Genomic DNA, 24,587 nt, shown 5'->3' on the forward strand with positions numbered 1-24,587 from the left:
ATTTTTTACGTGTGTGTGTAATTTTTCGTGCGTGTGTGTGGGTGTAAGTTTTTGTGTGTGTGTGTAAGTTTTTGTGCGTGTGTGTAAGTTTTTGTGTGTGTGTGTTTTTTTGTGTGGATGTAAGTTTTTGTGTGCATGTAAGTTTTTGCGTGTGGGTCTAAGTTTTTGTGTGTGTGTGTGTGTTAGTTTTTGTGTGTCTAAGCTTTTGTGTGTGGATGTAAGTTTTGTGTGTGTGTGTGTAAGTTTGTGTGTGTGTGTGTGTCTGTCAGTTTTTGTGTGTGTCAGTTTTTTGTGTTTGTGTGTGTGTATTAGTTTGTGTGTGTGTGTGTTTTTGTGTGTAAGTTTTTGTGTGTGTAAGTTTTGGAGTGTGTGTGTAAGTTTTCGTGTGTGTGTGTGTAAGTTTGTGTGTGTGTGTGTTTGTGTGTGTTATTTTTTGTTTGTGTGTGTGTGAGTTTTTTTTGTGTTCTTGTGTTAGTTTTTGTGTGTGTGTGTGTGTGTGTAATTTTTTGTGTGTGTGTAAGTTTTGTAGTGTGTGTGTAAGTTTTAGTATGTGTGTGTGTGTATTTTTTGTGTGTGTTTGTGTGTAAGTTTTTGTGTTCATGTAAGTTTTTGTGTGCATGTAAGTTTTCGTGTGCTTGTGTTATTTTTTGTGTGTGTGTGTGTGTGTGTAAGTTTGTGTTTGTGTGTGTGTAAGTTTTGGCGTGTGTGTGTATGTGTTCGTGTGTGGGTGTCAGTTTTGGTGTGTGTGGTTCCGTTTTTGTGTGTGTGTGTAAGTGTTTGTGTGTGTGTCAGTTTTTGTGTGCATGTATGGGGACCGGGGGAGGACCTTTGGGGCCCAGGGAGGGCGTTTGGGGATCCGGGGGCCCTTGAGGATAGAGTGGTCTTTTGGGAGCCCGGGGGACCTTTGGGGACGGGGGGTGGGCCTTTGGGTGCCCTGTGGTCCTTTGGGGACCGGGGGTGGACGTTTGGGGGCCGGGGGGCCCGTGGGGGGCCGGTTGACCCTGTGGGAGCCCGGGGGACCTGTGCGGACCAGGGGAGGGCCTGTGGGGGTCTGAGGAGGGCGTTTGGGGGATAACATTTCGAAATTTTTACTTTTGAGTTTACTTTTTTTGCGGCGCATCCCCTGCGGCGCATCCTGCGGCGTATTCCTGCGGTGCCTCCCTGCGGCGCATCCCCTGCGGCGCGGGCCGGCCCCGCGGTGCTGCCCTGCGGCCCAGCTGGCGGCGCGGGCGTGCCCCAGCGCGCAGCCGCAGGGGACGGCGCTGGGCGGGGGGCCCTTGGGGGTTGAGGGGAGGACCTTTGGGGGCAAAGGGTTGACCTTGGGAGAACAGTGAGGGCGTTGGGGGGGCCGGGTGGGCAGTAGGGGTTGTGAGAGACCTTTGGAGGCCGGCGGAGGGCCGTTGGAACACCGTTGGTCCTTTGGGAGCTCGATGGGCCTTTGGGGGGCCCGGGGATGGCCTTTGGGGGTCTGGGTGGGCCTTTGGGGGCGCCGGTGGCCCTTTGGGAGCTTGGGGGGCCTTTGAGGACCGGGGGCTTCCTTCGGGGTTGGGGTAGGAGGATTGGAACCCTTTGGGGTTGGGTTAGAGGACCTCACAACACTTTTCAAATGAAACTTGTGTATTATAACGACCACAGAGTTTCACCATTAAATTCTCTTCTAAAATCTCTTCAAAAATCATCTTTTAAAATGTCTCTAACTGTTTCGCCGAAATAGTTCCATAACCTGTCTAAAACAGTTTCGCCCAAATAATCCCTAAACGTAATTCAGCGTGTTCCTTTTGTTTTTGGCATCTCTGCGCTAATGCATTTCAAATTAATAAGAAACCTGATTCCCGCGCTAAAACAATTCATCGCTAAGATGTTTCTTGGAGAATTGTTTCCATGGCCTTTGGCTATTAATATCCTTTGGAGTTCGACCAAAAGAGTTGTTTCCGAGGCAAAGACATTAATGACTTGGATCTATTCCTGGAGAATCGTTTCTATGCGAAAATTTTTAAAGTCTGACAGATGATGTCATTGGTTGATTGATCTGTCAAGAAAGGGGAATTAATTTGTTGTTTCTAAGGGGAATTATTGATTCACGATAGGTGAATTGAGGTCGACAGCACAGGTGTTCCAAATTCCGGGAAACTCATAACATTTGGCTTGAACAACAATAACAAATACTATTTCTGGACACCATGACATTCACCTCGAGCGTGCCAAAAACAACAACAACAACATTGACCTTGACATTCGCTGAGAGCGTGCACTTACAACAACAACAACATCGACCTTGACATTCGCTGAGAGCGTGCACTTACAACAACAACAACATCGACCTTGGAAATTTAGGTCATTGACCCCATTAACCACGTGTTCTCCCTAATGACTCTATGCCCATATATGGTGTGGTGTCTCTACTGCTGTGTCGACACCATAGTTTTTTTTATCAGAACTTTGAACTATTTTAACAAAATGTCTATCTAAAAAATTTTATCTGATGCATTTAGGGCGTGGAGGAGGGAGAGGGTCTAGTTGCCCTTCAATCTCTTTTGACTCTTAAAAAATGAACAAGAACTTTCAATTTTCAATCAAATGAGCCTTCTCTAAAGTTTATACGAGCATCCCTTCCATAAGAAATAATTTGAAGGATTCGCAGAATCTTTATATTACAACCCTTGCCCTGAGGGCTTTGGGGGAGTCGTAATCCTCAAAGACCTAATTTCGAGAGCTTAAAACTACGTTTAAGAAAATGGCTGTCTTAAAATTTTGATTGGATGTGTTTGGGGAAAAGATGGGCGTGAGAGGGGGGTTAGTTGCCCTCAAATCTCCTTTGACTATTATAAAGGGAACAAGCCCTCGGAATTTCCAATCGAATGAGCCTTTTTTTAAGTTTCTACGACACCGCCTTCTATAAAAACCTTGTATGCCCCCAGGGCATAACTTAAAACCCTTGCCCTGAGGGTTATAGGGGATTGTCCTCCTCAAAAACATATTTTCTATCTGGAAATCAATTACGCTGAACAAAATGGCAACATCAAAATTTTGATTGGATGTGTTTGGGGGAATGATGGGCGTGGGGGGGCTAGTTGCCCTCCAATCACTTTTGACTATTAAAAAGGGCACTAGCCCTTTGAATTTCCAATTGAATAAGTCTATTTTGAAGTTTCTACAACGACGCCTTCTATAAAAACCTTATATGCCCCCAGGGCATAACTTCAAACCCTTGCCCTGAGGGCTGTGGGGATGTGTCCTCCTCAAAAACATATTTTCTCTCTGGAAATCAACTACACTGAACAAAATGGCTATCTCAAAAGTTTGATTGGATGTGTTTGGGTAAATGATGGGCGTGGCGGGGCGCTAGTTGCCCTCCAATCACTTTTGACTATTAAAAAGGGCACTAGCCCATTAATTTCCAATTGAATGAGCCTGTTTTTAATTTTCTACGACAACGCTTTCTATATAAAAACCTTATATGCCACCAGGGCATAACTTAAAACCCTTGCCCTGAGGGATGTGGGGGATTGTTCTTCTCCAAAACTTATTTTATGTCTGGAAATCAACTACACTGAACAAATTGGCTATCTCAAAAGTTTGATTGGATGTGTTTGGGGAAACGATGGGCGTGGGGGGAGAGCTAGTTGCCCTCGAATCACTTTCAACTATTAAAAAGGGCACTAGCCCTTTAATTTCCAATCGAATGAGCCTGTTTTGAAGTTTCTCCGACCTCGCCTTCTATAAAAACCTTATATGCCCCCAGGGCATAACTTAAAACCCTTGCCCTGAGGGTTGTGGGGGAGTGTCCTCCTCAAAAATATATTTTCAATCTGGAAATCAACTATGCTGAACAAAAATAGCTATCTCAAAATTTTGATTGGATGTGTTCTGGGGAATGAGGGGCCTAGGGGGGGGGGGCTAGTTGCCCTCCAATCGCTTTTGACTATTAAAAAGAGCACTATCCCTTTAAATTTCCAATCGAATGAGCCTTTTTTGAAGTTTCTATGACAACACCTTCTATTAAAAACCTTATATGCCCCCAGGGCATAACTCAAAACCCTTGCCCTGAGGTTTTGTGGGCGATTGTCCTCCTCAAAAACATGTTTTCTATCTGAAAATGAACTACGCTGAACAAAATGGCTATCTCAAAATTTTGATTGGATGTGTTTGGGGGAATGATGGGCGTGGGGGGGGGCTAGTTGCCCTCCAATCACTTTCGACTATTAAAAAGGGCACTATCCCTTTGAATTACCAATCGAATGAGCCTTTTTTGAAGTTTCTACGACACCGCCTTCTATAAAATCCTTATATGCACCCAGGGCATATCTTAAAACCCTTGCCCTGAAGGTTCTGGGGGAGTGTCCTCCTCAAAAACATATCTTCTATCAGGAAATCAACTACGCGGAACAAAATGGCTATCTCAAAATTTTGATTGGATGTGTTTGGGGAAATGATGGGCGTGGGGGGGGGGGGTGGGCTAGTTGCATTCCAATCACTTTCGACCATTAAACGGGGCACTAGCCCTTTAATTTACAATCGAATGAGCCTGTTTTGAAGTTTCTACGACAACGCCTTTTATAAAAACCTTATACGCCCCCAGGGCGTAACTTAAAACCCTTGCTCTGAGGATTGTGGGGGAGTGTCCTCCTCAAAAATATATTTTCAAACTGGAAATAAACAACGCTGAACAAAATGGTTATCTCAAAATTTTGATTGGAAGTGCTTGGGGGACTGATGGGCGTGGGGGGGGGGGGGAGGGGGGCTAGTCACACTCCAATCACTTTCGACTATTAAAAAGGGCACTAGTTCCTTAATTTCTAATCGAATGATCCTGTTTTGAAGTTTCTACGACAATTCCTTCTATAAAAACCTTTTCTGCCCCCAGGAAATAACTTAAAACCCTTGCCCTGAGGGTTATGAGGGAGTATCCTCCACAAAAATATATTTTCTATTTGGAAATCAACTACGCTGAACAAAATGGCTATCTTAAAATTTTGATTGGAGGTGTTTGGGGGAATGATGGGCGTGGAGGGGGGCTAGTTGCCCTCCAATCATTTTAGACTATTAAAAAGGGCACTATAACTCTCGATTTCCAATCGAATGAGCCCCCTTTGAAGTTTCTACCACGACCCCTTCAATATGAACTGCCTCTGGGAAATAAAATAAATAAATAAATAATAATAAAACATTGGAGCCGTATGGCCTTTACTATAGGCAACGCTACAGCGTTGCCTCTGATTTTTGACGAAGCGCAGGATCTGTGTGCCATCCACTCGGCTTGGATAGCTGTAGTCCATTGACGTTAGTATTACAGTTATAGCTAATTTTATTTATAATTTTTATAATGTTGCGTTGCATTACCAGTAGCAGTAACGGTAGTAGCAGTATTGATAGCAGTAGCAGTAGGCACTATGCATATGTTGCCTTTTAGCTAGTTGAATATCCCCTCACGAAGCCCTGGAAGTTTCAGTTTGATACGGTAGGCCTTTCCAAATGTATGCCTGATACGCCCTATAGACAATCGATGTTTCTAAATAAATGTATTCACTCTTCGACTTCCCAAACTTGTCAAATAATTTTTGCTCTTATATTGAATTAAACCTTAAGTTGAAAAGAGCTATAACGAAGCCCGAGGATAAATAGTGGCGAGTAGTTCGGATCACATAACAAAGGCCTTGTTATGTGATCCTTTAACTGTTTTTCAACAAATGGCTATCTTAAAATTTCTATCGAATACATTTGCGGAAAGTAGACCGTGGAGGGGAAAGGGGGTTGAAAGGGTACTATAACTTCAGATTTCCAATTCATTGAGCTCCCTCCGACGTAGACGACCACCCTTTCCATAAAAACTTAAATCCCGCCGCGGCATAGCTTAAAACCCTTGCCCTGACGGCTGTGTGTGTGGGGGGTGGGGGTGTTATCTTCAAAACATTACTCATTGATTTTTCAACTACGCTGAACAAAATCGCTATCATTTTCACTGGATGTATTGGGGAATGGATGGGCGCAGGGGGAAGGGGGGGGGGCTGGTTACCCTCCAATCCCTTTCGTCTATTAAAAAGGGTACTAGCTTTGTGATACTCAATCGAATGAGCCACTTTCGAAATTTCCATGACAACTCCTTCTATGCGAAGCATCCTGGTCTAAAACCAAAACCAAAGGCGGGGGGGGGTAGCTGCCCTCCCATCACTTTGACTCTTAAGAAGAGCACTAGAACTTCGTATTACCAGTCTAATGAGCCTCCTTCGAAGTTCATATGGCCACCCTTTCTGTAGAAACCTTATATGCCCCCAGGGCATAACTTAAAACCCTTGCCCTGAGGGATTTAGTGGGGGGAGGGGGTTGTCATCCTCAAAGACATGATTTCCAAATTCAACTACGCTGAACTAAAATGCTATCTCAAAATTTTGATTGGATATGTCTGGACAAATGATGGGCGTAGGGTGGGACTGGTTGCCCTTTAGTCACTTTCCACTATTAAAAAGGTCATTAGAACTTGCAATTCCCAATCGAATGATCTTCCTTTGAAGCTTTTATGATAACTCCTTCTATATGAAGTGCCCTGGTCTAAAGAAACCGAAAAAAAATTATACATTGTGGCCACACTGCTCTTATATGCGTTGATCTATAAGAGTACCATGGTCTAAAAAAAAAAAAAAAAAAAAAAAAAGTCTTCACTGCACCCACCATCTTTATAGTCTTCAACTAGATTTCATTCAGTGCGGAAAAAAAAAAAAAAAAATTTTTATGGATATTACCTCGTTTTTGAAGCGTGAACATAAGCCAAAATAATCGGATTATTTTTTCAAGTTACAAGGATAAACTGTTATGAAACTGAAAATTGAACTGCATTAAAGACGTCACTCAGAGGAATACCGATTTACCAGGGTTGCCAACTTGCACACTTTTCGTGTGAAATGCACTCTTTTTTTCATTGCACTCTTTCACACCACGAACCGAATTTGCACTCTTTTTGTCCATTATTTGTTCTCTGCACTCCTTTTTGCACTCTTTTATGAAATGACTACAGAAAAAGTATTAATCGAAATAAAAAACGGTACTTGACTTGACTACAGTGAAGTCAGCTATAGTTTACGACTAGTTGCTTGGACCTCTTATATTTCTTTCAAAATATTTGGATAAAATGGTGACAAAAGTTTAACCAGACATTTGATTCAGTCAACTATAGCTCGGTTAAAGATCCAAAGAATCAAAATAAACACCTGCAAATTTCCAGCAGAGAAAAAACTTTTAAGCTAAAAAAAAGTATGATAATCATTATCTGACCATTTATTTAGAGGTTGATTTAATAGGGAGTCCTCCTAGTTTTTTTTTAAATACATTTGAAGAATTTAAAGTTAACATGCCTATTGATCGAAGGATAACTGATAATTATTTGTAAATGGCGCAAGTAAGAGTGGTCAGAACCGTGAAAGGGGCTGCGCGCGTGGTGGTAGCCGCGCGCAAATTTTTTGATTTGCACTCTTTTTTTAGGAACTCGCACTCTTTATTGGCTCTTATATGCACTCTTTTTTGGCGTCGGCATTTGGCAACCCTGCGATCTACCTGTGTGTGGCTGTGTGCCAAGTAAACAAAGGATTTGTAGTGAAATTGTGCGAAAAAGACTGGATTTGTTTGTTTTGTTAACTAATGAAACCAGTTTTCGCTTGCAAAGATTAAGAATTGGAGTGCAGCTGAATTTATTGAGAAACAGACGAATGCCGGCACGTCTATAAATAAGAAAGGTAGTAACAAGGTAACATTTTTCCTTATTTCCTAATATGCCCTGAGGACTTGAAATTAGAGGACTGGTATTAGCAAAATTCCAAGGTTATCCGAAATGGCCCGTTCGAATCGTGGACATATTCAAAGGAGAACGGAACACACTTCGTTGTTTTCTGCTACGGCACGCACGAAGTTATAACGGCTCAACAATCTCAGGTTGAATCACACCAAGAAAACTTCGGCGAAGCTGTTAAGAAAAAACAAAACAAAGGAGTAGTAAATGCATTCAGTGAAGTTGCTACGGTACTTATGCAGTATATCTTACACACCGCTATAGACTGTATAGGGAAATACTAAAGGAAACCAGTCAAACGGGTATTTACAATTGATAAATGGATCGCAAAGTACCAAAGTAGCTAATATGTACTTGTGCATTATATCCCACACAAGAAAGAAGTCAAGTTTGGTTAATGCTAATGAAATAAAATAAAATGGGATGAATATATAATAGTTTAGAAACAAATTTGGGCTATATATTTGCACACTAGGGGGTGGGGGGAAAGGGTGTAAAGCTTAGCATATATTAAGTACGTAACCTCTCATTGGCAACCTCTCATTGCCTTTGCTGTGCTGTGCCTATCCTCTCCCCTTCCTAAAACTACACTGTTCTTCTCTTAAAACTTTATCTACAGCATCTCTAAGCCTAAAAAGTATCATCATACTAAGAAATTGGCTTCTTACAGAAACCAAGGTAATGCCTTTATAATTACTACACTCACTCTTATAATCTTTCTTAAGGCGGGGTTCGGTTCGAGTTTTCCTCAAATCACTAGGTACTTCCCCCTTTTCAATAATCATGTTCATAATCTTCAGTAATTTATTTCTAACATCACAACCCACATTTAAAACACTCATTTACCAGACTATCGAAACCCAGGCCCTATTATTTTTTAATCTCTTAGTACTGTCACTAATTCTTCCTACCAAAATAAATCTTCATTCACGTCCAAAGTTTCACCAGCTTTGTTTCATTCTATTCTGTATCGTATCATGTAACTTTATCACCCATCTCTCTTTAACTCTTTCTTTATCACTAACTGTGGTTCCGTTCCTACTCTAAACAGGGACAAGTCCACATTGACTACCCCCTCTCGATTTATTAACATGCCACTGCGATATATTACTATTGTGCTTTCAAGCTGACTCTTCACGCATCCGAATTTTTTCCATGGCCCCCACTTCACACATCCTTAATTCGAATTTTAATGCTTTCCCCACTTTCTTTACATTCCTCTTATTTTCATATGACCTATCACTCAAATAATGTACACATGCTTGTGCAGACTCCTTCTCATTTTCACAATGCAGCGCTGTTGCCAGTTACAGTATTGGTCGGGGTCTGCACAAATGCTTTTGCAGATCCCACTCCTTATTGTCACACTAAAGCGCTGTTACCAGTTACAATTTCGGTTAGGAGAACGCGTGGAAGGTCCACCCTGATGCAACTATGAGGCCACGCAAGCAGGATTTTCTTCTAAGGGATAGGGACGGAGAAAGGAACGTATAGCAGAGTGAAAACTTCAAACCATCTCAGAACAACGGAACAGCTCAAACTTCTTATACCCAGACTGTTCTCGTCAAGGCATTTGTCATTCTCCTTTAACCTGGAGTAAAAATAACCAATACTTCAGTTGACAGATATTGAACCTAAACTACAATAGTAGTCGACGTCAAAAGATATCTTAGTCATTAAGTTGCTCTTGAATTCTTCTAATCTCTTTTTTTTCTGTTTTACAGAAGTTGGCAAAAACATGAGGCTTCTTAACATAAACAATCTCAAACAAGAAAATACGCATTTTTCTTTTTTATGTATTAATAAAAAAAAAAAATTTTTGCACAAGATAAGTTTTTCAAAAAAAAAGTAAAGAACTTCATGAAACCAAAAATTAACAAAAATAGAATCAAATAATCTATCAAGCATACAACTACCACAAATCAGTATCAATAAATAAATGAAACCAAAAACATACAGAAACTAAAATAAGTCAAACTCAAAACGAGCAGAAATTAATCTGAGTAGGGTTGTAAACCCTATGCTTTCTAAGAGCCAGAATATAATTTGTAATTTACTGAAAAAAATAAAAAACAAATTACTGAAAAAAATGTACATTGTCAGTTTAATATACATATGCTAATATTGAAATAAAAAGAAGTTCAAATAGGGATATAATCCTATTAATAGACAGTGTTCACAAACAGTGATAGAAATTTACAAAAATACCAGATATTTCGGTCACAAATGCAGTGACCGTCATCAGTAGTAAAAATCTGCATATGTGACCGAAATATCTAGTATTTTTGTAAATTTCTATCACTGTTTGTGAAACGCTGTCTATTAAAAGGATTTTTATCCCTATTTGAACTTTTATTTATCGTCATGGAAAGGCAGTGTGGTCATCGAAATTATCTACGCTGATATTTATTCCTTAAAATCTTAATTAATTTTGACTTCTTAAAATTATAAAAGTGAAAACATTTAAAAGAATTTTTTCAGTAAATTATTTTAATTTCCAATCGAATGAGTGCTTTTTGAAGTTTCTACAACAATATTTTCTATAAAAACCATATATGCCCCCAGGGCATAACTTACAACCCTCACCCTGAGGGATGTGGGGGGGGGGTTCATCCTCAAAGACCTTGTTTACAGAACTTTCAACTATGTGAAAAAAAAGGCTATCACAAAATTTTGATTGGATATGTTTGGGGAAAAGGTGAGCAAGAGAGGGGGGTTATTTGCCCTAAAATCACTTTCCACTATTAAAAACGTCACTAGTCGTTTGAATTTCCAATGGAATGAGCTTTTTTAGAAGTTTATACGACAACGCTTTCTATAAAAATCTTATTTGCCCCCAGGACAAAACTTACAACCCTTGCCCCGAGGGCTGTGAGGGAGTGTCCTCCTTAAAAATATAATTTCTCTTTGGAGATAAACTACGCTGAACAAAGTTACTATCTCAAAATTTGGATTGGATGTGTTTGGGGAAATGGTGGGCGTAGAAAGGGTTTTAGTTGCTTTCCAATTACTTTCGACTATTAAAAAGGGCACTAGCCATTCCAATTTCCAATCGAATGAGCCCTTTTTGAAGTTCATACTACAATGCTTTCTATAAGAACCTTGTATGCCCCCAGGGCATAACTTACAACTCTTGCCTTGAGGGCTATGGGGGGAGTGTCCTCCTCAAAGACATAATTTCCGGACCGTTCAACTACGTTGAACAAAATGGCTATCTCAAATTTTGATTGGAAGTATTTGGGGAAATGGTGGGTGTGAGAGAGGGGTTAGTTGCCCTGCAATTATTTTCAATTATTTAAAGGCCACTAGCCCTTTAAGTTTCCAATGGAATGAGCATTCTTTGAATTTTCTACGAAAACACTTTCTATAAAAACCTTATATACTCCCAGGGCATTACTTAGATCCCTTGCCCTGACGGGCTTGGGTGGTTTGTCATCCTCGAAGACATTATTTCCAGAATTTTCTACTATGTTGAACAAAATACCTATCTCAAAAATTAGATTGGATGTGTTTGGGGAAATGGTGGGAGTGAGAGGGGAGTTAATTGTTCTCCAATCACTTTTGACTATTCAAAAGGGCATTAGCCCTTTTAATTTATAATCAAATGAGCTTTTATTGGATTTTCTACGATAACACTTTCTATAAAAACCTTGTTTGCCCCCAGGGCATGACTTACAACCCTACCCCGAGGGCTCTAAGGGGGTTATCATCCTCAAAAACCTAATTTCAAAAACTTTCATCTACGCCAAACAAAATGGATATTTCAAAATTTTTATTGCATGTGTTTGGGGGGATAGTGGGCGTGAAAGGGGGGTAGTGGTTTAAATTTACAATTAAAAGAGCCATTTTTCGAGTTTTTACGACAACAATTTCTGTAAGAACTGTATATCCCCCACAGCATAATTTACAACCCTTGTCCTGAAGACTGTGGGGGAGTATCCTGCTCAAAGATATAATTTCCGGACCTTTCAGCTTCGTTGAACAAAATGGCTATCTCAAAGTTATGAATGGACGTGTTTGGGGAAATGGTGGGCGTGGAGGGGGTGTTAGCTGCCCTCCAATCAATTTTGACTATTAAAAGGGCACTAATCATTTCAATTTCCAATCGAATGAGCCCTTTTTAAAGTTTTTACGACAACGCTTTCTTTAAAAACCTTGTATGCCCCCCAGGGCATAACTTACAACCCTTGCTCTTAGGACTGTGGAGGGGGGGATTTCATCCTCAAAGACCTAGTTTCCAGATTTTTCAACTACGTTGAGCAAAATGGCTATCTCAAAACTTTGATTGGATATGTTTGGGGAAAAGGTGGGCGTGAGAGGTGGGTTAGCTGCCCTCCAGTCACTTTTGACTATCAAGAAGAACACTAGCCCTTTGAATTTCCAATCGAATGAACCTTTTCGAAGTTTCAACAACAACGCTTTCTATAAAAACCTTATATGCCCCCAAAGGAATAAATTACAACCCTTGCCGTGAGGGCTGTGGGGGAGTGTCCTCATCAAAAAATAATTTCTATATGGAAATCAACTTCGCTGAACAAAATGGCTATCTCAAAATTTTGATCAGGTGTGTTTGGGGAAATGTTGGGTGTAGAAGGGGTATTAGTTGCTTTCCAATCACTTTCGACAATTAAAAATGGCACTAGCCGTTTTCCAAACGAATGAGCCCTTTTCGAAGTTCCTACGACAACTCCTTCGATACGAAGTGCTTTGGCACGGAAAAATAAATTATTTATTGTGCCAACATCGTTCTTTACTTAGGCTGCGATATTGCACTGCCTATGATTATGATTTCCAAAATATAAAATATTTTGGTAAACCTGTTAGGACAGAAAGAGCTAGCAAGAAAAGATTAAGAAGCTATTCCAATTTAAAGGAGAGACTAAAGACTGAAGATCTGAATGGATTGGAGAAGGAGCATCCAGCGTTGTGTCTCAGTTGCATTTCTGCTACGGTGCGTCAAAGGTGCATTTAAAGATTCTTTAGGAGTAATTTTTCTGGAGTAATCAAGACCGACAAGATGTGTCTGACGTCTCCAGAATTTGACAGGAGAACAAAGATGATGTTTCACCAAACAAATGTTATAAGAAACTAGCTTTTAAATGTTATTTGAGTGAGATAATTATACAGAAGTGTCTTACTAACAGCTAAATTAAAGCTATGACCACCTTTTACTTAGTTCTTTACAGCCTTCCTGATCATATAAATTCCTTAAAGCTGCCAGCTATTGCAAATGAACGATTCTACAATTGGTCAATTTATAAAATCCAAAAATTGTCTGCTGGATTGCCAGTACCTCTTTTAAAAATAGTTTATGGAAACTAAATCAATTTCAACTATTAACAAGCTTACCAATTATATGTATAACAGTAATTGAAGTTGGCTGATATGATACGAAGTCCCTCTCTGACGAGTGTGGAATAGTAGCCTCCGTAGCGCAGTGTTGTCAACGCCTCTTCGGGAAGCCAAACAGACCACGCGTCAGCTATTGAATTGTAAAGCCAAGTTATGCTGTTTTCTCCCTCTATCTCGGGTATGGGATAACTAGAGCATGAAATGTAATGAATATCAGAGGCATCGATAAAGCACTTACTAAGTAAAAGCCCCTATGCATGCGATGTAGGCCTATCATCTGTTTTTAAACTCCTTGTCCATTTACTACGCTTTCTGTAACCTGTAAATCCCAAAACATCTCACCAAAGTTTGAGTGAACAAATTTGTTCAAAATAGTCCAAACGTTGAATGAATATGAACGCTTTGAATACTGAACGCTTTTGGATATGGTATAACCCCCTAAGCCCCCTGGACACGTTACATAAATAGACCGAATTGTCAATTATTGACACATTGGTTTTATAACTGAAAAAGGAGTACTTGCTTTATTTTTAGTGTGTAGTTTGCCCAACACTTTCATGGAATCCAGCAAAGGGCAAGAAAAGGTTTAAAAAAATTTATCCTATCATTTGGTTTGGTAGGGTTTTGTATATACTTGGCATATGGTCGTTTGATTGGAAATTAAAAAACTTCAGTGTCGTCTTAACCTTTTCGGAGCTGCCGGAATTTACAGGAACTGGCAGAAAAAAAGCTGGGTTTATCACCTCAGAGTAAAAATATCAAGAAATTTATAGATATTATTGAATATCAAACAGTTCGTGGTAACAAACTGTAAGTAAGGAGTGACCCGGCTCAATAGTAACCGAAACTCTAAAAAACGAAATTTTGATACCAATAGATATATTGGTAATATATCTCCGATGTTAACTGATATATGTCCAATGTTAACAATGTTAGATAAATTGGTAATATAGGCCTATATCCAAATTCCAATGTTAACTGATTTTGAATTAGGTTCATTTGGGCTCAGTAAGCGCGCTCGCACGCTTACTGAGCCAAAATGACCCTAACTCAAAATCAGCTAACATAATTCAAACTAAGTGAAAAATCAGTTCCGGTGTCATTTATAACATAAAATCGTCGATTTTTAATGATTGCCAAGTAAAGAAAAAAACCCACGTGGAATGGTTTGGTTTCACCTTAAAAGTTTTTTTAAAGTGTCTTCTGTTTTGTTATGTTTCACCTTAAAAGTTTTTTTTTTAGTGTCTTTTTATTTGTTAGGTTTCACATCAAAAGTTTATTTTTTCAAAGTATCTTCTGTTTTGTTATGTTTCACCTTATAAGTTTTTTTTCGAAGTGTCTCCTGTTTTGTTAAAGTTTGACCTTAAAGATTTTGGTCAATCTTCTGTTATGTTAGCTTTCATATTAAAAATTTTTTCAAAGTGTCTTCTGGCTTTTTAGCTTTCACTTTAAATTTTTTCAGTCTTCTGTTTTGTTAGGTTTCACCTTAAAAGTTTTTTTTCAAAGTATTTTCTGCTTTGTTAAGTTTCACCTTAACTGTTTTTTTTCAACGCGTCTTGTGATTTGTTAGGTTTCACCTTAAACATTTTTTAAAGTGTCTTCTGGTTTGTTCCGTTTCACCTTAACAGTTTTTTTAAAATTGTCTTCTGTTTTGTTACGTTTCACCTTAAAAGTTTTTTTCAAAGTGTCTTCTGTTTTGTCACGTTTCATCTTAAAAGTTTTTTTCAGAGTTTTTTTTGCTTTTTTAGGTTTCACCTAAAAAGTTTGTTTTTCAAAGTGTCTTCTGTTTTGTTATATTTCACCTTACAATTTTTTTTTCTTATATTTTGTTACGTTTCACCTTAAAAAATTATTCTAAATGTCTGCTATTTTGTTACATTTCATCTTAAAAGCTTTTTTCAAAGTGTCTTCTGTTTTGTTACTTTTCACCTTGAAGTTTTTGTCACTCTTCTGGTTTGCTAGCTTTCACCTTAAAAGTTTTTTTCAAAGTGTCTTGGGATTTGTTAGGTTTCACCTTAAATGTTTTTTTCAGTCTTCTGTTTTGTTAGGTATCACCTTAAGTTTTTTTTTCAGAGTGTCTTCTGCTTTGTTACGTTTCACCTTAAAAATTTTTTTCAAAGCTTCTTCCATTTTGTTACGTTTCACTTTAAAAGTTTTTTCAAAGTGTTGTTTTGTAACGTTTCACCTTAAAAAAATTTTCCAAAGTATGTTCTGCTTTGTTACATTTCACCTTAAAAGTTTTTTTCAGTGTTTTTTGTTTTGTTAGGTTCCACCTTAAAAGTTTTTTTGAAAGTGCCTTCTGTTTTGTTCCGTTTAACCTTAAAAGTTTTTTTTAAATATCTTCTGTTTTGTTACTTTTCACCTTGGAAATTTTTGCAGTGTTTTTTCTTACGTTCCACCTTAAAAGTTTAATTCAAAGTACCTTCTTTTTTGTTACGTTTCACCTTAAAGAAAAATTTTCAGTGTTTTCTTTTTTGTTAGGTTTTGTTAGGTGTTTGTTTTCAAAGTGTCTTCTGTTTTGTTATGAATTACCTTAGAAGTTTTTTTCTAATTGTCTTTTTTTTGTTATGTTTCACCTTGGAAGTTTTTTTCAAAGTTATTTCTATTTTGTTACGTTTCACCTTAAAAGTTCTAGGTGAATTCATAGAAATCATTAGCATTGCATAGAAATCCACAAAAATTCTTAAAAAATCACGGTCAACCCTTGAAATACAGACCGAACCAAAGACATCAAGACAAAATTGTAGAAATCAAAACCGATCCATAGAAATCCAGAAAAATCCTATAGAAATCATAGTCAAAACACAAAAATCAGGAAAATTTATTGAAATCATAAGCAATGCATAGAAGTCTACACAGATTCATATAAATCAGGGTCAATCCTAAATATCCAGACCAAACCACAGACAGCAATAAAAAATGTATAAATCATAACCGGTCCATAGAAATCCAGTAAAATCTCATAGAAATCATATCAAATACATAGAACTTCGGGGGAATTCATATATATCATAACCAATGTATGGAAGTCCAGAAAAATTGAAAAAATCAGGGGCAACAATAGAAATCCAGATCAAACAATAGAAATCAAGACCAAACCATAGAAATCAAGACCAAACTGTACAAATCAAGGGAAATATCTAAGAAATCATAACCAATACATAGAAATCCCGATGAACTCATAAAAATCAAGACCAAACTGTAGATACTAGGGTCATCATCTTTAATTCTAGACAAATTCATAGAAATCAAGATCAAAATTTATAAGTCAGGGGCAACCCTAATCCAGACAAAACTATATAAATCAATAACAAACCATAGAAATCAAGAACAAACTGTAGAAATCATGGCAAACCTCTAGAAAATCATGACCAATACATAGAAATCCGGAAAAATCCATTGAAATCATCAGGGTGATCACAAGAAATTCAGATAAACCAAACACATTAAGACGAAACTATAGAAAATATGACCAGTCCATAGAAATCCAGAAAAAATCCCGTAGAAACCATAATCAATGCTTAGAAATTCAAGGGAATTGATATAAATCATAACCAATGCGTAAAAAACCAGACTAATTCATAAAAATCAGGTCCAACCCAAGAAATCCAGACCACACCATAGAATGGAAGATCTTAAGCCGAACTGGCCAGCCATGACAAAAACCAACAAACAGAAAAATCTAAAAAAAAACAAACAAACAAGACTGTGGCTCAACTAAAAAAACTACCCATTGGCCTCAACGATTGGAAACATGTATCAATTCTAAATTTACGTAAAACCCGTGAAAGTTTTTCACCCAAACCATGTACGTATGGTAATAAAATGAAACTTTTTGATACAACTAAATCTAAAGACTGAGAAACCCCAATAACCCTACTATCATGTTTAACCCGTCTATTTTCAATTATTATATCAATAAACTTAATTGGATAACTATTACAAAACAAAATATCCCTCAAGTATAACAATTCCGAATCCAGAAATTCCTGGGAACAAATTCTAAGGGCTCTATCCACTAGTGAAATTACAACCCCCCATTTCACCAACACAGGGTGGCAAGAATGAAAATTTAAATACCTATCATTGTGCGTTTTTTTTCTTTAAATCGAGAAAAGTAAATGGAGATCCCTTTTAATTAATAAAATATCCAGAAAAGGTAATTTATTATTATCCTCAAACTCAACTGTAAATTTAATATTATTATCAAAACTATTTAAATGCTTACAAAATAGGTCTAAGGAGTCCAATCCAGGTTTCCAAACGCACACCACATCATCCATGAACCTACCCCAGAAGCAAGGGGAGATTCTAAAACTGTTTATAGCGGAGGTTTCAATGGCCATAGGTAACATAGGATGGCCATAGGATTTAAAGCTATTAGGCTTAATTTATCTTTTAATTTTGTTTCATTTTCAGTTCCAAAATGGGTACATATTTTAAAAGATTTCGGAATCACTGATTCCTTCTTGCAATTTTTTAAGAAAATTTGTTGATTTAATAGATTTGTATTTTTTTAACTAAAGATAAATAATAATTGACAGAAGCGGCTAATTGTTGCCCGTACAATTGACGAATGAAAGATCTTAACCCGAACTGGCCAGCCATGACAAAAACCAAAAAAGACAAAAATCTAAAAAAAAAAAAAAAAACGAGACTGTGGCCAGTGGAGAGAAAAGAAAACAACAAAAACAACGCGGATATTTCGCCTGTATACAAACAAGGCGTCTTCAGCACGAAAGACACGCAAGAAGAACAAAATTAAAAAAAAACAAGCAAAAAAAAAACAAGATAAAACTAAAAAACCAATAAAATCACCACCAAAAAAAAAAAAAACCAAAATGTACAATTGGCGCAAACTGATCCACGTAGGGAAAAGATGCTAATATAGAGTTACTTCATTGATAACACCAGATTAACTGAGGAAAAATAAAAAAAAACTGTAAATTACTTTAATTATTCTGTTACAAAATAATCCTTTCGTTAGCCATTACTGAAGCAATTAGTTTTGGTCTAGCAGGTAAAATAGTCCCCTGGTGATCATTTAAAATATCAATTCCCTCATTGACTGTTGATTCACTCTTTAGAAGATTGTCATAAATTGAGTCAATATTTAAATTACCAGTGTCCCTATTTACGGAAAGGTTAGCAAACATATGTTTTTTAATTTCTATGTCTTCCCTCGCCCATTTGGTGTAACCCTTATCATTAGAAATAGCCAAGGCTTCATCAAATTTTACAAAATGATCTGGTTGAAGCCAAATATGCTCTGCTAAAGCTAAAACGAAAGTTTCTAGAGGCTTGCTTAATTGTAGGGTTTTTTCAATTGAGTTTCGGTGTTCAATAAACCTGTTAATAAATTGTTGGTGAGTCTTACCAATTCAGAACTTCCTACAGGAAAATGGAATTTTATAAGCCCCGTTTAATAAATTTCCCCGAGCTAAATCCTTACCAGAACTAAAGAAACTACCCATTGGTCTCAAAGATTGTAAACAAGTATCGATACCAAATTTACGTAAAACCCGTGAAAGTTTTTCACCCCAACCAGGTACATATGGTAATGAAATGAAACTTTTTGATACAACTAAATCTAAAGACTGAGAAACCCCAATAACCCTACTATCATGTTTAACCCGTCTATTTTCAATTATTTTATCAATAAACTTAATTGGATAACTATTACAAAACAAAATATCCCTCAAGTGTAACAATTCCGAATCCAGAAATTCCTGTGAACAAATTCTAAAGGCTCTATCCACTAGTGAAATAACAACTCCCCCTTTCACCGACATAGGGTGGCAAGAATGAAAATTTAAATACCTATCATTGTGCGTTGGTTTTCTGTAAATCGAGAAAAGTAAATGGAGATCCCTTTTAATTAATAAAATATCCAGAAAATGTAATTTATTATTATCCTCAAACTCAACTGTAAATTTAATATTATCATCAAAACTATTTAAATTCTTACAAAAAAGGTCTAAGGAGCCCAATTCATGTTTCCAAAATCACACCACATCATCCATGAACCTACCCCAGAATCAATGGGAGATTCTAAAACTGTTTATAGCGGAGGTTTCAATGGCATCTATGAATAGATTTACCAATAAAGGAGAAAGAGAAGCCCCCAATGGTAACCAAAAAATTTGTCTATAAAACTCCCCTGAAAAACCAAAATAAAAAGAAACTTCATTTACCAGAATAATTAGTCTCAGAATGACTTCAATATCCAAACTGACTAAAGTCCCATCCTGTATTAAATCAAACTGTTTTGCTAATTTACTTTTTAAAATACCCTCCCACCTATTTAGATCACAATTTGAATACATCTACACAACATCAAAACTGCTAAGAATTGAACTTTTATCGAGTGTAAAATATCGCAATTTATTAGTAAGATCAGTCGAATTTTTCTAATATGATTTTTGTGTTTCCAAAAGTGGACACAAAGCTACCGACAACCATTTTCCTAATTTTGAAACAGGTGACGGAACAGTTGAGTAAATGGGGCGGAGAGGGGCTCCAGTCTTATGAATCTTAGGTAGACCATAGATCTTGGGTGCCGAACAACCCATAGGATAATATTTGTTATAAAACTGTGGGGTAATGTGAAAATTATTTTTCATTGACTCTAATTCCTTTCTTGTTGATTTTACATATTTATCTGTAGGATCAAAATCAAGTTTTTTGTATGCAATAGTGTCAGAAATAATGGATTTCATTTCATTATTATAATCTTCAGTGTTCATAATTACGATCGTGTTTCCTTATCGGCTCTGGTGATGGTAAGGAATTTATCCTTTTTCAAATCTGAAAGGATTTTAATGTCATTTTTTGTGAAATGTCTTTACCAATTAAGTTCATATTAAAGGTGTTTAGTTTTCTTACGATCTCGGCTCTGAGTTCTTGAGGAGTATCAACCTTATCCATAGAAGCCATAATTCCTGACTCCATCTTTGAAATTATTTTTGAATAGGAGACTGGTGTTGGAAAACAGAACTTAGAACCCTTCGACAACACGGCTTCCTGTTGAATATTAAGAGGTTTAGAAGACAAATTCTTAATTGCTTGACCCAGACAATGACGAGGATAAAAAACATCTGAATCTTGTAAATTCTCAAATAAAAGTTTATTATACTTGTCAACCAAACGAACCTTGGACAAATGAAAATCATGGCGAAAATATCTTATGGTCATTTCCTTAATTCGTATAAAATTGTAAGATGGAAGATTATTTTTTAAAAAGTTTCCAAAATAATTAGAGTCCTTCGACAGTTGAAAACATCTCTGTTTTGTTAATAAATGATGTGGTTTAAAGCTATTAGGCTTACTTTATTTTTTAATTGTGTTTCATTTTCAGTTCCAAAATGGGTAGCCTACATATTATAAAAGATTTCGGAATCACTGATTCCTTCTTGTTGAAAATTTGAAGAAAATTTTTTAGGAAAATTTGTGATTTAATAGATTTGCATGTTTTTTAACTAAAGATAAATAATAATTGACAGAAGCGGCTAATTTTTGCCCGTAAAATTGACGAAGGAAAGATCTTAAGCCGAACTGGACAGCCATGACAAAAACCAACAAAGAGAAAAATCTCAAAAAAAACAAACAAACGCTACTGTGGCCAGTGGAGAGAAAAGGAAACAACAAAAACAACGCGGATATTTCGCCTGTGTACAAACAAGGCGTCTTCAGCACGAAAGACACACAAGAAGAACAAAAAAAAAAAAAAAGATAAAACTAAAAAAAAAATAAAACCACCACCGAAAAAAAAAAAAAAAAAAATGTACAAATGGCGCAAACTGATCCACGTAGGGAAAAGATACAAATATATAGTTACTTCAGTGAGGACACCAGAGTAACTGAGGAAAAACAAAAGAATTGTAAATTACTTTAATCATTCTGTCGCGAAATAATCCTTTTGTTAGCTATTACTGAAGCAAATCGTTTTTGTCTAGCAGGTAAAATAGTCCCCTGGGTATTATTTAAAATCTTAACTCCCTCATTGACTGTTGATTCACTCTTTAGAAGATTGTCATAAATTGAGTCAATATTTAAACTACCAGTGTCCCTATTTACGGAAAAGTTAGCAAACATATGTTTTTTAATTTCTATGGCTTCTCTCGCCCAATGGGTGTAACCCTTATCATTAGATATAGCCAAGGCTTCATCAAATTTTACAAAATGATCTGGTTGAAGCCAAATATGCTCTTCTAAAGTTGAAACAAAAGTTTCTGGAGGCCTGCTTAATTGTAGGGTTTTTTCTATTGAGTTTCGGTGTTCAATAAACCTTTCAACAAATTTTTGGTGAGTCCTAACAATATAGAACTTCCCACAAGAACACGGAATTTTATACACCCCAATTACTAAATTTCCCCGAGTTAAATCCTTACCAGAACTAAAAAAAAACTACCCATTGGCCTCAGCGATTGGAAACATGTATCAATACTAAATTTACGTAAAACCCGTGAAAGTTTTTCGCCCAAACCAGGTACATATGGTAATGAAATGAAGCTTTTTGATACAACTAAATCTAAAGACTGAGAAACCCCAATAACCCTACTATCATGTTTAACCCGTCTATTTTCAATTATTTTATCAATAAACTTAATTTGATAACTATTACAAAACAAAATATCCCTCAAGTATAACATTTCCGAATCCAGAAATTCCTGGGAACGAATTCTAAAGCCTCTATCCACTAGTGAAATTACAACCCCCCATTTCACCGACAGAGGGTGGCAAGAATGAAAATTTAAATACCTATCATTGTGTGTTGGTTTTCTGTAAATAGACAAAAGTAAATGGAGATCCCTATTAATTCATAAAATATCCAGAAAAGGTAATTTATTATTGTCCTCAAACTCAACTATAAATTTAATATAATTATCAAAACTATTTAAATGCTTACAAAATAGGTCTAATGAGTCCAATCCATGTTTCCAAACGCACACCACATCATCCATGAACCTACCCCAGAAGAAAGGGGAGATTCTAGAACTGTTTATAGCGGAGGTTTCAATGACATCTATGAATAGATTTGCCAATACAGAAGAAAGAGAAGCCCCCATAGGTAACCCAAAAATTTGTCTATAAAACTCCCCTGGAAAACCAAAATAAAAAGAAACTTCATTTACCAGAATAATTAGTCTCGGAATGACTTCAATATCCAAACTGACTAAAGTCCCATCCCGTATTAAATCAAAGTGTTTTTCTAATTTACTTTTTAAAATATCCTCGCACCTATTTAGATCACAATTTGAATACATCTACACAACATCAAAACTGCAAAGAATTGAACTATCCTCCAGCGTGAAATTTTGCAATTTATTAGTAAGATCAGTCGAATTTTTTAAATATGATTTTTGTGTTTCCAAAAGTGGACGCAAAGCTACCGACAACCATTTTCCTAATTTTGAAACAGGTGACGGAAAAGTTGACACAATGGGGCGGAGAGGGGCTCCAGTCTTATGAATCTTAGATAGACCATAGATCTTGGGTGCCGAACAACCCCTAGGATTTTAGAATTCACCTTGCTTCTGGGGTAGGTTCATGGATGATGTGGTATGCGTTTGGAAACATGGATTGGACTCCTTAGACCAATTTTGTAAGAATTTAAATAGTTTTGAATAATAATATTAAATTTACAGTTGAGTTTGAGGAAAATAATAAATAACCTTTTCTTGATATTTTATTAATTAAAAGGGACCTCCATTTACTTATCTCGATTTACAGAACACCAACTCACAATGATAGGTATTTGAATTTTCATTCTTGCCACCCTATGTTGGTGAAACAGGGGGTTGTAATTTCACTAGTGGATAGAGCCTTTAGAATTTGTTCCCAGGAATTTCTGGATTCGGAATTGTTATACTTGAGGGATATTTTGTTTTGTAATAGTTATCCAATTAAGTTCATTGATAAAATAATTGAAAATAGACGGGTTAAACATGATAGTAGGGTTATTGGGGTTTCTCAGTCTTTAGATTTAGTTGTATCAAAAAGCTTCATTTCATTACCATATGTACCTGGTTTGGGTGAAAAACTTTCACGGGTTTTACGTAAATTTAGTATTGATACATGTTTCCAACCGTTGAGGCCAATGGGTAGTTTTTTTAGTTGTGGTAAGGATTTAACTCGGGAAAATTTAGTAAGGGGGGTGTATAAAATTCAATGTTCTTGTGGGAAGTTCTATATTGGTAGGACTCACCAACAATTTGTTGAAAGGTTTATTGAACACCAAAACTCAATAGAAAAAAACCTAAAACTAAGCAAGCCTCCAGAAACTTTTGTATCAGCTTTAGCAGAGCATATTTGGCTTCAACCAGATCATTTTGTAAAATTTGATGAAGCCTTGGCTATTTCTAATGATAAGGGTTACACCAAATGGGCGAGGGAAGCCATAGAAATTAAAAAACATATGTTTGCTAACCTTTCCATAAATAGGGACACAGGTAATTTAAATATTGACTCAATTTATGATAACCTTCTAAAGAGTGAATCAACAGTCAATAAGGGAGTTAAGATTTTAAATAATCACCAAGGGACTATTTTAACTGCTAGACCAAAACGATTTTCTTAAGTAATGGCTAACAAAAGGATTATTTCGCGACTGGATGATTAAATTAATTTACAGTTTTTTTAAGTTTACTCAGTTCTTCCGGTGTCCTCACTGAAGTACCTCTATAATTTCATCTTTTCCCTACGTGGATCAGTTTGCGCCAATTGTACATTTTTGTTTTTTTTTGTGGTGGTTTTATTGGTTTTTTAGTTTTATCTTGTTTTTTTTTTGTTTTTTTTTTTTTTTTGTTCTTCTTGTGTGTCTTTTGTGCTGCAGACGCCTTGTTTGTATACAGGCGAAATATCCACTTTTTTTTTTTTTTTTTCTTTTCTCTACCCTGGCCACAGTCTCATTTGTTTTTTTTTTTTTTTTTTTTGTTTTTTTTAGTTTTTTCTGTTTGTTTGTTTTTTTGATGGCTGGCCAGTTGGGCTTAAGATCTTTCATTCGTCAATTGTAAGGGCAAAAATTAGCCACATATGTAAATTATTATTTGTCTTTAGTTAAAAAACATGCAAATCTATTAAATCAACAAATTTTCTTAAAAAATTGCAAGAAGGAATCAGTGATTCCGAAATCTTTTAAAATATGTACCCATTTTGGAACTGAAAATGAAACAAAATTAAAAAATATATTAAGCATAATAGTTTTAAATCACGTCATTTATGAATAAAAACAGAGACGTTTTCAACTGTCTAAGGACTCAAATTATGTTGAAAACCTTTTGAGAAATAATCTTCCAAGTGAAATTTTTATACGAATTAAGGAAATTGCCATTAGATATTTTCGCCATGATTTTCATTTGTCCAAGGTTCGTTTGGTTGACAAGTTTAATAAACTTTTGTTTGAGAACTTCCAAGATTCAGATGTTTTTTATCCCTGTCATTGTCTGGGTCCAGCAAT

General features: G+C 36.5%; 1 protein-coding gene across 1 annotated transcript in view; it reads right to left on the reverse strand.

The window, feature by feature from the left end:
* Positions 1-24,587, reverse strand: part of LOC148945588 (sphingomyelin phosphodiesterase-like) — a 262,982-nt gene that overhangs the window by 67,083 nt on the left and 171,312 nt on the right. The window contains exon 8 of the mRNA XM_089098860.1: positions 13,127-13,318. Coding sequence (XP_088954986.1) covers positions 13,127-13,318 — 192 coding nt within the window. The remainder of the gene's footprint in view (positions 1-13,126; positions 13,319-24,587) is intronic.

The sequence above is a fragment of the Artemia sp. Qi Xiang Cuo genome, chromosome 13 (genome assembly GCF_049724085.1).
Source record: "Artemia sp. Qi Xiang Cuo chromosome 13, ASM4972408v1, whole genome shotgun sequence".
Classification (NCBI taxonomy): Eukaryota; Metazoa; Arthropoda; class Branchiopoda; order Anostraca; family Artemiidae; genus Artemia; species Artemia sp. Qi Xiang Cuo.